This window comes from Paroedura picta, chromosome 4, assembly GCF_049243985.1.
Source record: "Paroedura picta isolate Pp20150507F chromosome 4, Ppicta_v3.0, whole genome shotgun sequence".
NCBI classification, from domain to species: Eukaryota; Metazoa; Chordata; class Lepidosauria; order Squamata; family Gekkonidae; genus Paroedura; species Paroedura picta.
Window position 1 is genome coordinate 77,270,005 of NC_135372.1, and position 17,203 is coordinate 77,287,207.

General features: G+C 41.0%; 1 protein-coding gene across 9 annotated transcripts in view; it reads right to left on the reverse strand.

Moving 5' to 3' along the window:
* Window positions 1-17,203, reverse strand: part of FGGY (FGGY carbohydrate kinase domain containing) — a 479,871-nt gene that overhangs the window by 59,577 nt on the left and 403,091 nt on the right. The window contains exon 15 of one of the 9 annotated variants that reach the window (XM_077333561.1): window positions 8,845-8,970. The exons of the other annotated variants lie outside the window; for them this stretch is intronic. Within the exon in view, the coding sequence (XP_077189676.1) occupies window positions 8,941-8,970 (30 nt within the window). The 3' untranslated portion in view covers window positions 8,845-8,940. Of the gene's footprint in view, window positions 1-8,844; window positions 8,971-17,203 lie in introns of those variants that run through there. 9 annotated transcript variants of the gene reach the window in all.

A 17,203-nucleotide genomic window follows, 5' to 3' on the forward strand; every position in this document is an offset into this window, starting at 1 on the left:
AAATGCCACTTTATGACCCACAGAAAAGAAAAGAAAAAAAGGCCAAGCCTTCTGCAAAAGTGTATAGAACTGGCAATAGCAGTTGAAGGAGAAGAGGAGGCAGTGTTATTCATTTTCATACTACTTCATACTTGCCCCCCAGGATTTATACAATCAGGATTTCCACTGGATACTACATATAGAGTAGATAAGTGAAATCAGTAGAGACCATAATCAGTCATTCTTAGCTTAGAAACTGCTACACTCCAAATGCTAGCTTCATCTGCAGCTTAGATACCGACAGAGAGGGAGCAAGACAGACATCCTTGGCAGAACAATTCCTTCAATCCATGATTCTTGTGATGACAGAAGGAACGTTCCCTCAGTGTATCTGGATGCCATATGTTTGGATTTATTCAAGCTCTCTTCCAGTTAGCCTCCTCTGATTGTTTATTTTCGATACCTGCCCATCTCCAAACCGAGTAGTTCATAAGAAAGACTGCCTATACTAAACTCGAGTATAAAGGCACACAAAGCCTTCTGCAGGTGCTGCTGTGGGAACTGGAATGCCTCTGGACATTCCAAAGATTGTAGAGCTGCACTCAGCCATTTAAGAAAATAAAATTTATGCAAACTTTTCACAGACAATTGTTTTTGCAAGATGTGACCTTCCCAAAATCTGTCTCCCATGAGGCAATAAATCACAGCCTATAACTCTTGAAGAAACTTCCCTCTTCTGTTTTTGTTACCTCTCCATCTATGGACATTTGCTGACATTTCACAGTGGCTTTCTCTGTTTCAATAGGTCACAATTTCACTGTAGAAGAAATTGTGAAAATCACACCACACAATTATCTGGGAAACCAGACAGCAGCTACCATAAGCCCTAGCACTACAGTTGTGAAGTACAATTGGGTGAGAGAAAATTATGAGAAATAAATTAAACTATATGTATTTATTATAAAGTGAACTAAAACTCTACTTTAAAAACACAAGCATATTCTGCCCCTGAAGTGGTGAACATTTTATCTAAATGAAGTAACTGAATATTTTAACTAATGCTAATCAATATCTTAATTGTGCTTACAAATTTTTGACAAACAAAAAAATGATGTTTGTTAATTGTCTCTAGTATATCAGACCTGCTTTATTTTCAACATGAGTTCTGACCTGAGTAATATTCTTTGTCACTCAGCATCATCTTTAAGTTCCAGAATTTATATGTGTGTGTATGTGTGTGTGTGTGTGTGTGTGTGTGTGTGTGTGTGTGTGTATGTATGTATGTATGTATGTATGTATGTATGTATGTATATACACATATATATACACATATATATACACATATATATACATATATAGAGCTAGAGCTAGAGGAGGTCTGGATATTCTCTCCTTTTGCAATGTACCTCAAACCAAGTTGAATGTCCAATACCAAAGAAAACCCAATGAATAACCTGAGCCTTTTGTTAAAATATTGCTTCTGCCATGGGAGTATCACATTTTCACAATCTGAGACCTACAAAAAGTGGTATAATGCAAACAGATTAGATCTACGCCTAGAAGTATTGGTTCACGTATGTTGGAATAGTCTGCAGGTGATGAAAATCCTCTTACCCATTAGTGGTACCAATGACAGTCAGAATTAATTAAAGTAGATAATGGTATTTGGGCCATCTGAATTGTTTTAATCTATGCTATATATGTAGACAGCTTTATTCTGATGTATTTTTAAAAATCAGTGTAACTCCCCCCCCCTCCAAGTTAACATGAAAGAAGCACCAGATGACACTTGCCCATGAAGAATATCTCTCTCTTACTAACCTTTGCTGAACTATTTCTAAGATATTTTCATTTTATTTATTTACAAAATTTATATCCCACCTTTTTGCCTTTACAATGGCTGGCAAGATTGCTTGCAATTTAAAACATGCCTGATAAAACTACATTATAAAATCATTAAAGTCACCATTCCTCCCAAACATACATCCTCAAAACAACTTTTAACAGTTTTAAACAGGAAGTTGCTAAACATACATACATACATACATACATACATACATACATACATACATACATACATACATACATATCCTTATCCATGGTTCCTCTATGTATTTGTGAAACAGCCTGGGGGGGGGGGGGAACGTGTCCAGCTGTCCATGTTGGAATAGGGCCAATCAGAGTGCAGTCAGCTGCGCCATGATTGACCCAGCCCCTTCAGCTCCTGCCCACCGTCCCTGGACTCTAGCCTCTTTGCTTTCAGTGCCAGCAGCAGGTAAGGGGAGAGGGCTCTGGGCTAAGGGTCATGGTGGAGGGCCTGCTAATGAGGGCCTCTTGGCCTGCTAGGCTGGGCCTGCTAACAAGGGCCTTTTGGCCTGCTATGCTGGGCCTGAGGGCCTCCTGGCCTGCAGATTGCCTGCTAAGGAGCTCTGTCCCGGTCCTGCTAACGAGCTGGACAGCCCCCGCCCGCTCTACTTGCAGCCCAAAGCTACCTTAAGCTGCCTGGCCAGGGGAGGGGACCCCTTCAAGACCTGTTCTTCGGAATGGGCTTTGAAGCTAGTGTGTACATATACATATATACATACACACACACATATATGCGTTAAAATACATACAAAACATAAAAACATTGGAAGAGGGGATTACTGAGGGAATGCCAAACAAATCAAAAAGACTTCACTCACTGGCAGAAAACAACAACAGGAGGAGATAGCTGAATCTCCCTGGGGAGAGAGTTATAGAGTTTGGTGCCATGTCCAAGAAGGCCTTCTCCCAGATTTCTTCCCCGAGCCTCTGAAAATGACTGTAATGCTCAGATAAATTCACAAGGAATTAGGTAGTCAAGCATGTTGGTCCCAAACCATGTAAGGCTTTGAAGGGCAAGACCAGCGTTTTAAATTGTGACCCAAAACAAACTGGATAGATAGGCTAAGAATGATATGGTCCCTATGACTCACTCCAGTCAACATCCTGACTGTATTTTTCTGTATACCTTTTCAAGCACAGTCTCATAGACAACGCATTGCAGTAATCTAGTTGTAACCAAGGCATATGGATCACAGTGACCAGATCTTTAATGAGCAGGAAAGGCTATAGCTCTCTGTTGAAGCTGGTAAAAGATACTCCTGGCCACAGGTGACATGAGTTCAAGAGCACACACAGATGATGAGCATGTTCCTTAAAGTAGCGATCCCCAACCAGTGGGCCGCGGACCACATGTGGTCCTTTGACTAATTGGAGGTGGGCCCCGAAGGACGCCTTCTCCCCCCCCCCCGCCGGCCCTTTACAACACACTTCAAGTGTCATTGTCTCCCATCACTCCCAGATGGGACTATCTCATTGCAGAGAAACAAGCTCAGGGTTCCCATTGATTTGTCATTGTCATGAGTTAAAATTTCCATGAAAATAAAATGTTCCTTATGTTCATTGTTGTGGCAATCTAAAATGGTAGATTCTGAAAAATTCCAAAAATATTCAGGATTTTTCAGGATTGTTGGAGAGTTGCAGTTGAGATGCATTTAAAGGGTTCTCAGTCCATTTAAATGCCTTTATAGTACACAGTTTACAGCTGCGAATACCATGGACAGCCAAAGTTACCAACAAGACAGTTTTAGAGAGAAGCAAACCAACTATGTCATTAGAAGGCAAGTTTACAGTTCACCCACAATGCCACCGCAGCTTGCAAAAGTTATTCAAATTTTAAAAGAACTGCATTCCCTTTAAAATTTAAATGCCTCCCCCCTGCACTGGAAACAATGCAGGAGGGGGGGACCTTGTTTGGAGGCCCATAGAACTGAACCCCCTGGTCCAATCTTTTTCAAACTTGGGGGGGGGGTTGAGGAGAGGCACCGGAAGCTATACGGATAATTTGGTGCCACTACCTCAAAAAACAGCCCCCCCCCGCCCCAGATTTATTCCCAACTACAACCTATGTGGGATTACTGACTATAATGGCTCCCATAGGTATAATGGAGCTGAAAAAGTTGACATACCTGAATATTTACCAAATACAAATACAATACTGGTAGTGGAATTCAGAATTACAGCAGATTGGTGCCTCCCCTATATAGGCAGTCCAGAAAGATACCATGATCAATGGTATCAAAAGCCACTGAAAGGTCCAGGAAATTCAGTAGTCACTCTTCATCTGCTGATTTCCCAGCACAACTCAACCACCAGGGTGATCAAGGCTGTTTCAGACTCATAACCAAGCCCACAGCCTGACTGTAAGGAGTCTAAACAATTTGCCTCATACAGAAAAGCTTGGAATTGTCTTTTTAATGCACCTTGCCCTATCTTTAACTATTTGTGTAAATTTGTTTAAAGGTGAATTCCATTAATGATACATCCCTTGAAATTGTGGAGTTACAATATACACTTTCTTCTCTGTTTGCTGATAACAAGAAAAAACCCCATATAAATGGAATTGTAGAGACATGTGAACCCACAAATTGTCAGTCATTTAATTTTACAAGAGCAGAAGGAACGCAGGCCCTTTCCATCCAATGTGTAATTTAATTGTCAAACAAATTCTGCTAAGCCTTACTAAGACATGCCACTCTCAAACAAGTAGGCTTTGTTAACTTGGGAGATGTTTTATATTTCCTTCATTTAGCTGCTCCACTTTTATGAAATAATTTCTAATTAAAATAGTAAGTTATCCCTTGTTATCCCTTCAAGCCTTGGAAGTTCTCTAAGGAATAAAAGCAACACTGAGAAGGATATAATGTCTCTGACTCCAAATAAAGGAGAGTGCGCCAAAAGTTGAATTCAATACATGGAAGTACATGCACACATATGCACAATGGCCTCAGCATGTGCTAACACAGCTGAAAGAGGGGAGACTAGCCCTTTCCCATATTAAGTGGCTCACATAGAAATGGTGGTGCATGATTCAGTATTGGTACAGAAGCCGAGAATGCTTTATTAGAATAAAATTATCTAGCACCACAAACTTTAATATGTGTAAGTAGTAGGATGTGCTGGTCACTGCAAGTAAAGATAAATTATTTCACATTCCTTGCTTTTAGAAAGGAGGTTGGTCTAAATGTGTTTTAATATGATATGGTACGGAACAGTGTTATCTATTTAGTATGTTTTTACCTGGCTCTTCCTCTAAAGCAGTGGTCCCCAACCTTTTTATCACCGGGGACCACTCAACGCCGGGGACCACTCACCGGGGACCACTCAACGCCTTTTACTGAGGCCCGGTGTGTGTGTGGGGGGGAGTTTACTCCTTTACACTCAACCACTGCCCTAGCGCTCTCTGATCACTATGGTAATGTTTAAACATCCCTTCAAAATAAGATACAGACATGCCACAACAATGAAGTATGTTGTAAAGGGCTGGGGGGGATGAAGTAAAGGGCTGGGGGGGGGAGAAGGCATTCTTCGGGGCCCACCTCCAATTAGTCAAAGGACCACATGTGGTCTGTGGCCCACAGGTTGGGGATTGCTACTCTAAAGAACTCAAGATAGCACACACAGTTCTCCCATCCCTGTTCAGCCACTAAAATGGTTAGGCTGAGAGAGATTAACTGACCAAAGGTTACCCTAATGGTTAAAGTAGGAATCTGATGTCAGAATGCTCAGATCCCATACAGGCACTCTAACTAGTATGCATCTCAATGGCCAATAATGCATGGAACGGGTGTGCCAGGCCAGCACTCACACATCAATAGAACAAATCCCTGGAGATGTGTGATGTCGACATCGGCCCGGCCCTCTCCCGTCCCCGGTCTGCACCTCTAATGGGGACCATTATAGTCAGTAGAGAACAGCTCTAAGAGATTAACCCAAGGTTACCCAGCTGGCTTCATGTGGAGGATGGGGAATAAAACTGTGCTCCAGATTAACAACCACACCACACCGGTTGAACATTACAAGGAGTTTCCTAGTGGTTGGAACAGCATGACAATGGCACACTTACCTAAGAAGGTGGTGAGTTCTCCCTCCCTGTATGTGTCTGAGCACAGGGCAATTTGTCAGGAATACTCTGGTCTGAATTTCCAGCAATAAGCAAGGAGTTGGCCTAAAGGCCTTTTCCACTTTTGTAATATAAAAATTGGCTGTGAAGTCTCTGAGCTGAAATCACCTCACAGTAAAGAGCTACACATCTCTCATTCTTGTGAATGAGTCAATAAATATGCAGATCAAAAACTTTCAACATGTTCAGCAACTGGCATACCTGATTGTGGAAGCCCCAAGTACTTATTTCATTTCATTTATTTATATAATTTGATTTATATGCCATCAATCACTTCATGTTGCACAACCATCATATTTATCTATGTGAAAAAATAGCTCTATCCTGTGTACAAAATCTTGGATTAAATGGAAACCTGAATGGTGCAATTGAACTGCAAGCAAAACCCTCATTTGAATGCAGACCTGTTTTAACAGACTCACTTGTTAAGAGACTCACAATATGCATTTTTTCTAGGTCCTTTTAAAAGAAAACCTTCTAAAAGAAGGTTCTGGTTGGAGTTCTGGAACCATCTATTCTCCTTCCTATTTCTCATTTAACAATGTCTATTGTGTCACATTCTGTTTTTGAAGCATCATCAAAAGCAGCCCTGCCATTCTAAGCACTCATCCCTCAGTTCCTCTATATATCAGGGAGCTAGGGAAGTTCAAGGGTATAGCTGGCATCTGGGAGCAATTTGGTCAATGGCTTCCTGCAGGCCTCAGTTTCAGGTTTCAGTTAACTGCTGGAAATCAAATGGATCCGTAAGTCTCCACAGGTAACTGTAAATAAGCTCATTACCTCTGCAAGGAGGAGTAAAACTTAGTCTTCACAAGGAAATGATCCGACCATGGCACCAGTTCACACAGAACTGCAAAACTCAGATCAACCCCTACACAAAAAGTCAGATCTAGTATGTGTTCTGCTTCATGCTTGGTGGCCAAAACAACCTGGGAGAGTCCCAATGTTGCCATGGCAGCCATGATGCCTTAAGTAGTCACTGATGGAGCAGATTCCACATGGACATTGAAATCCCCCAAGACTAATAGCCTGAAAAAATGCGATGTCCACCCAGCTGCTGCCTGCAAACCTCACCATGGTGCCAGCTGATGAGCTAGGCAGACAGTAAACCAGGAAGACACCCACTCTCTCCCTAGCACACCATGCTAGGTCAACACATTCAGTGCTGAGGAGTGTTGGTTCAGGGATCCTTTGGAAAGAGAAAGAATCTCAGATGAGATTGCCCCTCCTCCCCAACCCATCCTCCCATTAGAGGTTGATGGAGGACAGAGGATCATGTATTTAATCTCCTGTCCAGCAAAATAACAGTCCTACAGAAAAGAGAGCACATTTTGAAGGCAGCGGAGGAATCAGTATATCCTTTCCTTCTGTCTTCCAGTTAATGAATGATACCTCATCCTTACTACACATCTGGGCAGCCAAAAGTTTGAATGAACACACACCTCCTCTGAAGTTGTTGTGACCACTGTTTTGCTTACATGTCTGCTAGTACATGAATGATTTTCTATTGTTATTGAATGCTTGAGCATAAAAATGTTAAGTCAGCTTTTAAAGATTTCTGTTGCACTTTGAATATTGTTCCACAGATGGAGCTGCTGCAAAATTAAAAGACTGCTCAAGCTCCCATTACCAGAAATTACAAGAATCTTGGTACACCAAGTTCTTTAAAATATAATATTACAGGTAAAGCCAGTGCTGCCCATCCTCCTAAAACCTTGATTATCTCCACGGGATTCTGATATGTAGCACTTTTAAGGGAAATAATCCTCCTTTTCACTAACCCAAAAGCAAGCTCCAATCAGTCTAATGTACCTAATTTACCAGCAATGTTAATCTAATTTCTCACCTCTTCCTGACCCTTTATATGGCACGTTCTAGGAGACATTAAGATAAGCATAGTAAACTATTTTGTACCAATACATTCTATACAGTTGGACAAAGGAAACCTACCCAAACAATATCATCCTGAGTAAGATACCAACAAATTTTGCTTGAGAGATCACAGCAATAACTAAGATGCTTTTATAATATGCTGCCTATTTTGTATTTTATCTTTTATAATTTATCTAATCATTTTAAGATTTTTTTGGTTATGTAATCCCATGGCCTATTTTATTTTGTTGAAATTTTAAGCCCTATTTCTATATGTTTTATACATATTTTATGGCTGACTGACTGACAGCAATGAAGTAGCAAATCATTCATCTAAATTGTGTTTAAGGATGCAACCTTACATAAGGGACTTGCTCAATGCTCAAGCAACCCAAGTGCTCCTGTAGCTCAGGGCAACAAAATGGGCAAGGCGAGAATGGAGAATCTCCTTCCCATTTCTCATTTAACACTGTGTACTGTGTCACATTCTGGATTCTCTGAAATGAGGAGATTCTCCTGCACCTGTTTTACTATCTCCAGATTCAAAGCAGGCTGTAGAGGCATTGCCTCCTGGACTTGGCCTGGGTCTGGCCAGGGTAGCATGGAAGGAGGTAACATTTGAGGCAGCAAAATGCCTTGGGCTACCCCTATACAAATCTTATGGAATTTAGAAGAGTTATTTTAAATAAACCTGTTTATGATCAGATTATGAATCAAAGAATGGTGCAGTACAGATTTCAAACATATAGTTAAGCTCATATGAGTACGCAAAAATAACATGAGCAATTTGCAGTGACCACTTAATTTTATAGAATGTGGTCTAAAGGACACCAGAAGTTCACACAAGAAGTAGAAATTATTTACAGGTGACTAAGAATTTTTTACAGGTGACCAAGGTTTTTTTGTCTTTGAATGGCAGAGGAAATACAGATCCTTCACCTGGTCTTAATGATATCATACCTGGAATTCCTAGAGCAGATGAAAGAAGATAGAACTGGACAATTGTTGGATAATTAAGCAGGCAGGGCTGGCAGGTCAGGAAGAAAAAGCTATTCATTGTTGCCATAGTCAGGTGGTTCTATAGAATCCAGAGGTGGTTTTGGTTAGATGAAGCTTCTTATTGGTTGGGAAAACTAGAAGAGAGATTGGGTGTATCTGTGTCAGTGGAATAACACCCCCCCCCTCCACCACCACCACCATCAAACAGCTTTTAGACTCTACTTCAGGGAGACACAACCTTTCTGAGCCTGTCAGCACCTTCAGAATTCTTAAGCAAGATGGCAGGCACAGCCTCAAAAAGGCTGCAACGGGGGGGGGGGGGGAGGGGGGAGAGCTCGCCACACCCCCAAAGTCAGGGAATGAGATAACTCTTCAGCTTTTCAGTTAGATGCCTTAAACAGGATGCTTTTTAACATGAACTTAATGTTTCATAATGTTTTCTTGACTACAGCTTACCTGTAGTCACAAATCACCTTGTGCTGTGGGACAAGATGCTGCCAAAGCAACTATGTAGAATAGGAGTGGCCAAACTATGGCTCCCCAAATGTCCATGGACTACAATTCCCATGAGCCCCTGTCAGCATGGGAACTGTAGATCATGAGCATCTGGAGAACCACAGTTTGGCCACCCCTAATGTAGAAAATCACAGCTAATCAGATATTCAGTGGCTAGTCTGAAGCTCTGCTGACCAAAGCCCCACATGGTTCCAACCTGTGGGCACTGGGAAGTGTCAGTGGACACCATGACACCCACAGACATCACCCTGGGGGCCTCCTCCTAAAATAGTCCAGTTACCAGGATGCGTCATAGAAACATGTTTGTGGAATGATGGCATAGGCTGGAAACTTTTCCTGTTACTAGCTGTTTAGATGTTTATCATTTCTCTGTTAGGGTTCAATGGATGAGTGATAGCTCCACCAGAATTTCTCTTCAATGTTTCATGGAGCAGCAAGACTAAAGTCAAGAAAGAGGATTAAAAAGAAGTATGCAACTTTCTCCCTTTTTCAAGTTCAGAAGATTGAAATCTATGGACACTCTAACTACACTGCCTGTACATCACAAGTAGGCTCAGGCATGTATGTTTATGATTTGCATAAGTGAAAGAGGCTTCACTGATCAAAGGCATCAGACAGAACTTTAAAATCATTTCACGTTGCCAAGAACATAATAATTTAAAAGGGATATAATTAAAGTAATGAGATATGACCCATCCAGCATTAACTCAGTGATCAACATCAAGATATATTTGAAACAGCTGTACACGTGACTTTATCTTGAGGGAAAGTGTGACAGGAAATAAAGTTGTACAGGACACAGATACAGCACAAAAGAAGACAGCACAGATATAACATAGAGAAGGCTTAACTTTAGTGATGATATAGCAACAGGTGCCCTTGGGCTATTTGTACATTTATTTTGAAGTCAACCTCACTCAATTCAGTAGGACTGACTGCTCTACAAAGAAACTAAGAATTTAAGCTTAACTCTTACAGCCAACTTCAGATAAACCAGCAAAACTTGTACATGCAAGGTAGCAAATTTCACTATGAAGCCGGACTTGTTGAAGTATATCCTGGTGGTTCAGATGGCTGGTGTCAATTGTGCAGGGCGCAGTAATCATCTTGTCCTTTGAAAAATTCATTTTAAAAAACCTCAGGCATTTCAGACATCTTGCACTGACTCTACATGCCTGTGTTTCCTAACAGAACACTCTGATCTCCCATGCTGGCATTGCAAGAGTTCAGATTCCAGATGGGGAATTAATGAGGTGGATTGAGTTTCCTACTCTCTCGTGTACATCTTAAAGTTTCTCTTCAACTTAGCTAGAGGGGAGGGTCGCCAGACTATTCAATTTGTCTGTAATACAGCACGTATAATTAGGGAAGGCACACTCTGAAAAGAAAGACAGCTAACTTGGACCTGCCATAAAGTCTCCAGATTGCCCTACCCTCCCTTTAATAACTGTCCTATTTTATCAGCAGTGCAGAGTGACTTTATCACAGTAGAAACTGTGCCTGCCTACAGAACATATAACATTATGCAAGATTCAGAGGTTTTAAAAGAATCATCACATGGCCATTAGATTTGAAGCACACAAAAGGAAGATGACATTATTGCTTTAATATAGCCACCTTTTGGGAATACACATGACAACCATTTTTATGTAATAAATGTATGTTTTAAATCAATTGGGAAAATCAGTTTATTCTGGAACAACAATCTTCAATGTTTTACATGCTTTAAAAAGCAGCCTCACTGTCTGTACCAGGGAAGATTTACAGCATGGGCCATAAACAGGATGCTTGAACTATTTTATTGTAACATCCCATTCCAAATGCATTACATGGAATTAAAGACAGCCATGCACATTATGATTACTGTGGGAAATACCACTTCAATCTACAGTGCTTCCTGATGTAGACATCAGAAATAGCCTTATCATGGTTTCCAGACACTTGTATGGCCAAGGTTAAATATTGTACATGTAGGTATAATACCTTCTCTTTATCAGTTTGCTTTGGGAAATACCGATGTTATCTCGGTGTTCCCTATGTCAAAAGTGTAAGATAGTTATGCGTTTTAACACATGACTTCAAACGGAATTGTTTTTAGGATCAGTATGCTAGTAACATTCCTTCAAGCTCTGATGCTACATGGGTAGGGGAAGTAACTACTGAAGAAATAAAAGATTGGCCTCTAATAGAGTGTAAGTGAGTTCATATACGGTATATTCCATTCCTACAGGAATACACTACTTGAGATGTGTGTGTAGGGTAATGGCTTTCAGGACAGCCTTTGCTATGGACATTTCAAGTGCAAGGAGTTTGTTTTCTAAACCTGGGAACATCTTCAAACAAGTGGTGTTCATGGGTATATGGCAATTGTTCACCTAGTCACTTGATACTGAGTCAACTGTAAATTCGTGATTATAAAATGCACAAAATTTTCAAAAAAGGTCACTACATCAGAAAACTGGAATTTCAAGTAAAAATGCTTAGGATTGAGATGTAAATGTGCTTTACCTTTAATTGTCTAGCACATTGTTACTTCACTAATGACTACCCACTATCCAAACATCAAGAGGGCCTCATGTCAAAATATGATCAGGACTGCAAAAATATATGTGAAAATAAAATGAAAAAGAACTGGTGGGTGTTGTTATAGGAACGCAGCAAAGTTGGGAAAAAGTAGGGTAAAGGTATGTGGACAAATTACCCACATAGTGAAGGATTAGGAAGGAAATGCTCCAGTGCACAGTAGTTGCGTGAAGAGGGTGTGCTCCTCCAGTTATTCAACAGCTAATCCTATTCACAACCTTTCAGTCTAGAAAGTCGGAGAACACAATTCTCATCGCTTGCTGGGGAGTCCCCCTGAATAGAATATTCAGGGATTTATTTGTGCGTATATAACAGGGATCACTCTGACAGAACCTCGTAGAGTTCATGGATGGTCACATGCATCCAATGTTAGCATTTGAGGCATTATATTTGGCCAATGTTTTCCTCTGGATTTCAGAAAAAACGACAAAAACACTTTATTATTGCTGAGCCTCAGTGACATGTTCCTTTCCTGGTGATATAGATTTCTCAACTGAAGCCAATGATTGAAGTGCTAACATCTTGCCAACTCAAGGCAATTATGAGCCAAGTGTAGTTTTCACCTAGGCTATGGTCAAATTTACATAACAAGAAGAGTTGGTTTTTATACCCTGCTTTTAACTACTCAAAGGCATCTCAAAGTGGCTTACAATCACCTTCCTTTCCTCTCCCCACAAAAGACACCCTGTGAGGCAGGTGGAGCTGAGAGAGCTTTGAAAGAAACTGCTCTGTGAGAACAGCTCCAACAGGACTGTGAATAGACCAAGGTTACCCAGTTGCCTGCCTGTGGATTAGTGAGGAATCAAACCTGGTTCTCCAGATTAGAAGCTGCCACTTCTAACCACTAACCAATCACTAGTAAAGTCAGGGCCTCAGCAATGATGGGCCCAATGGATGGGTCCAAAAGATTACTTTTGGGCTTTGCATTATGGTCTGCAGAAATTATTACCTACTGTTAGACTTTGGCTTTCCTAAGATAGGTTTTACTTATACAGTTCTAGTATTATAAAATGGTTACAAATAATCCAGAGGGACATCTAACAGAACACAACAATACAGCATGTACCAATCTGCTAATGCACTAAATGTATGACAACACCAAACACAGAATTTGCTTGAGATGTTTCAAAGACAGAGTTTATACTAGTAGCACATTCTCAGTTCTCTTATTTATTTATTTCAAAATCAGACTGATAGAATGTTGTGAAACCTTATGAACAATGGGTAATCCTCTGGTACTATACTAAACAAGCACAAGGAAAGAGAACTTTACTTTTGGTACTATTGCACACAGCAAAAAGAAATGTTAACCATAAATAAAGCAAAGCAAGTGCTCAGCAACAGAGAAGAGCAACAGATGTCAATCTGTATCCTGCATCATTAAACAGCAATAGCACATGAAACTACAAATCTTCCTTCATCTGTTAGTGAAAACATCACGTTAGGGTGAAGCAATTTTGCTGTTGCTGAGCTCTCTCTTAGTTACGATTAAAAGTTGGATCCTCTCTTTACTCCTCCAGGACAGATGCTCCAGCCAAGGAATGCATAAATTGTCCACCCATTATCATCTCACAGAGGTTAACAGGAGCAGAGCTATAGCCTATGTTTAAAAATCTAACACACAGCCCATAAAATGGTTTGATTCATTTCAGAACCAAAAGATACATCACTATGCTACAAAAGTTATGCCAGACCAAATGCAATACTTTTTCAAGTGTTGCATGATCCCAGTGCCCTATAGAATACAGGACTAAATGCACATTTTCACATGTGCACATAAAGTTGTTACAGGCATGCATGCATGTAGTAAAACCAATGTGTAAACTGGCCTTAAACTGGCTGACTGCACTAGAGGATTCTCCAGCACCCTTCAACTAAAAATGGTTCACCTTAAGATCTGAAACCATCATTTTGGTCTTTCTATCAATAGTTATCCAGAATTAACCACTTTACAAAAAGGAATGGATAGACCACTGTGATCACTGGCAGAAAAGTATCACTAACTATTACTAAAATAACTCCAGCAAATTTGTTGGCAGAAAAACAGAAAGAATTGTATTTTAATGTTAGTAAACTTAAACAACTGCCAGAGGCAAGTATATTTTTTGCTTTGAACTGTTACACAATTTGCTTTGCTTTTGTTGCTGAGGGTAGCCATGCTGGATTGCAGTAGAAAGGCTAGATTCAAGTCCTGTAGCACCATAGAGACCAACAACATTTTCCAGGTATAAACTTTTGAGAGTCAAAGCTCTCTTCATCAGATACCTCTAAAGAACTACTGGACTTCAATCTTGCTCCAGTACAATTGATTGTGCCTTATGAAAAGGACTCCTGCATGGAATACGGCCATTTCTCTATTTCTTCTGTTGAGAGAACAAGGCAATTTCTGCCCCTAAAGGGAGGAGTACTAGCTGCATTAACTTTCACAAACAGAAATTCAGAATGCTCTCCAGATTAAAGAACAACAAATCACTTTTATGTAAGATGTTTTTAATAAACACAGCTCTAAATTATAACTCATAACATAGGAGCGTGAATTTAACCCTGCTCTTTCAGCAAAGAATGAAAGAAGAAGATCAAAGCATCATAGCCTAGTTCTCTCTGTCAATCCAACTTTCCAGAACCTCCATCTCTTCCTTCATCCCCCAATGTTTGCACAATGATTAAAAGCGTAGTGCTTGACACTACAGGAGACTTTTAATAAAAGGTGCATTAGCAGCAAGCCAACGGAATGATTCATTAACTTCTTTCTTCCAATATGTTGTTTATACAAGATGATTACAGCAACTAATTAATGAATCATCCTAGTTTATATTGAAGTGTCTGTTTCCCCCCCCCCCTTTTTTTTTGAGGTCAGGGAGATTTTGCTATTCAACAGAGTCCTTTTTCTAATGTAGCCCGTTTACTCATCAATGAATACCTAGACATTTCTTCTTTTTAGTGTAAACAGATACATAAAAGATCAGTAGAGAGCTTGGTTTCCATCCTGAAATGTTTTGGAAGACCTGATTCTGAGAAATTTTGGATTGGGTCCTGTACTGCTGGATTTGAAGTAGCCAATAGGGGCTCTACACCCTAATAATTGATGAGGAATTGATTGGGCCACTATCTATCTGTATAGGGTTTTATGCGATTTATATTGTAATATATATATTTTACATTGTAATGAGATGGCTGTTGCTGAGAGTGGTGGTCTGGAAATTGAAAAATGAATAAATAGATAGGTAGTTCATTAACATTATCAACCTGTGTCTCTATGTATGCACAGAAAAATCCTCAACCATAAGAAAACATATGTAATTACATTTAGGTGAATTCTGTTTGCAAAGCTCCATCAAGAGAGAGGGCATTTTTGCAGATCAGAGAATTCATCCCAGATGAATGTGGTCATGGTCTAGAAATGTGGTCATGGAAAACAGCTAAAATCTGCAATCCACAGTTTATACCTTAGCAAATTCGCTAAAGCCAACCTATGACCTTCAGGTTAGAGGCAATATTCTTGTACTCAAGTACTACAGCCACTAATGCAGAGACAGAATATACACTGTTCCTCTGCGTAGAACAGCTTGCCCGTGCATGTGCGAAATCTAAGGTGCTGGAGTGGGGCTTGGGTTTCTAAGTGGTTTGGGTTTCAAAGAGATCTCTGTGTGTCCCCAAGCTCACACAATTTATGCAAATGCACTGAATTATTTAAAAATTCTAGTATTTGCTAAGAATATGGATGACACAGGTAAATAAATCTATATTGTCACTTCCTGTGCTGTGGTAGTGGTCTGGTGATGTCATATCCGGTAGGAGTGTCTGGGCGATGTCACTTCTGGTGACATGTGACTTCTGGGGGCATAGCAGGAAGGTTTGGCCTGCTGAACCCCCCTTTGGCACATTATGCACGGTGGCAGCTACTCCGCGCTGCTGCTGTGCCGTTGTGGCGGGGCAGGATGCCCTGCCGTTCCCCATTTATGCACGGGGGTGGGGCGTGCAGAGCTTCCCTGGCGTAGCGTGTGCACACTCACATTGTGCTGGAGCCAGGAGGCCCGGGACGCTGCCGGCCATGATAAGCAGCAGCAGCCGGGGGGAGGGGCCGTGAGGGAGTTGGGGGGGCTGGGGCATGCAGTGTCCTTGTAGGAGAGCCAGTTTGGTGTAGTGGTTAGGAGTGCGGACTTCTAATCTGCCATGCCAAGTTCGATTCTGCGCTCCCCCACATGCAGCCAGCTGGGTGACCTTGGGCTAGTCACAGCACTGATAAAACTGTTCTGACCGAGCAGGAATATCAGGGCTCTCTCAGCCCCACTTATCCCACAGCGGCTGGCCGTTTCTGCGCATAGGTTGACGGCGCGCCCGTCCGTGTGTAAGGCGACTGAGGGAATGGCGGGCTCCGCGCGGCTGCAGGCAAGGTGGAAGGGGGGCGGACCGGGAGGCGCAAAGCGCCTTCCGATTAGGCCAGCAGCGCGGGGACTATCGGCACCATTCCTCATCACGGACAGGGCCCTCCTTAGGTGCCCTTAAGCGATTATTTAATCCGCTCCGCAGGAGCGGTTAAAGATGTGCCTGCCGGGGAAATCTGTGCTCTGAACAGCATTTGCTGATTTCTTTGCACAATGGAAACCCACAGGTGTAAAAACTAATAGTGCACAAAAACACACTTATCTGAATTCAACCTTACTGTTACATAAATGTGTTTAAGATGATTTTTAAGTATGATAGGCAGCCTATTGAATGTCCTGGAAGGTTGAAGTGTTCCCCTACAGGTTTTTCAGTCCGATGATTTTTTTATTTCTGAAACCAAAGAATTAAATGGACATAATTCTGACATCAAAAATCACAGGACTGAAAAACCTGTAGGGGAACACTTAAACCTTCCAGGACATTCAATAAGGGACCTCAAGATAGCTATTTTATTTCAAAGGATTTCCAAGTACAGACTAGAAAGAGAGACTGCAGAAATCCAAGTTATTACGAAACAATGGAATACCCAGGATTCAAAAAGGACATTGGCTAATCTCACTGCGTGTGCTAACCTCATTCAACTCTTCTATCCACATTCTTTAAAATCCCCTCTGCTTTTTATTTTATTTGAGATAATGTGGCTGCAATGTGATGTAAGTAGTATGTAATATAATTTACAACTCTCTGGTCTCAGCAAGGCTTTCATTTGTGAGGATGCTTCCATGCTTGGGTGGAGATGGATGAGGCAAGCAACTAGTTACTTTTAATTATTTATTTTTACAACTGGGAAAGTGTCTGCCATTAATTAATAACCTTCACATT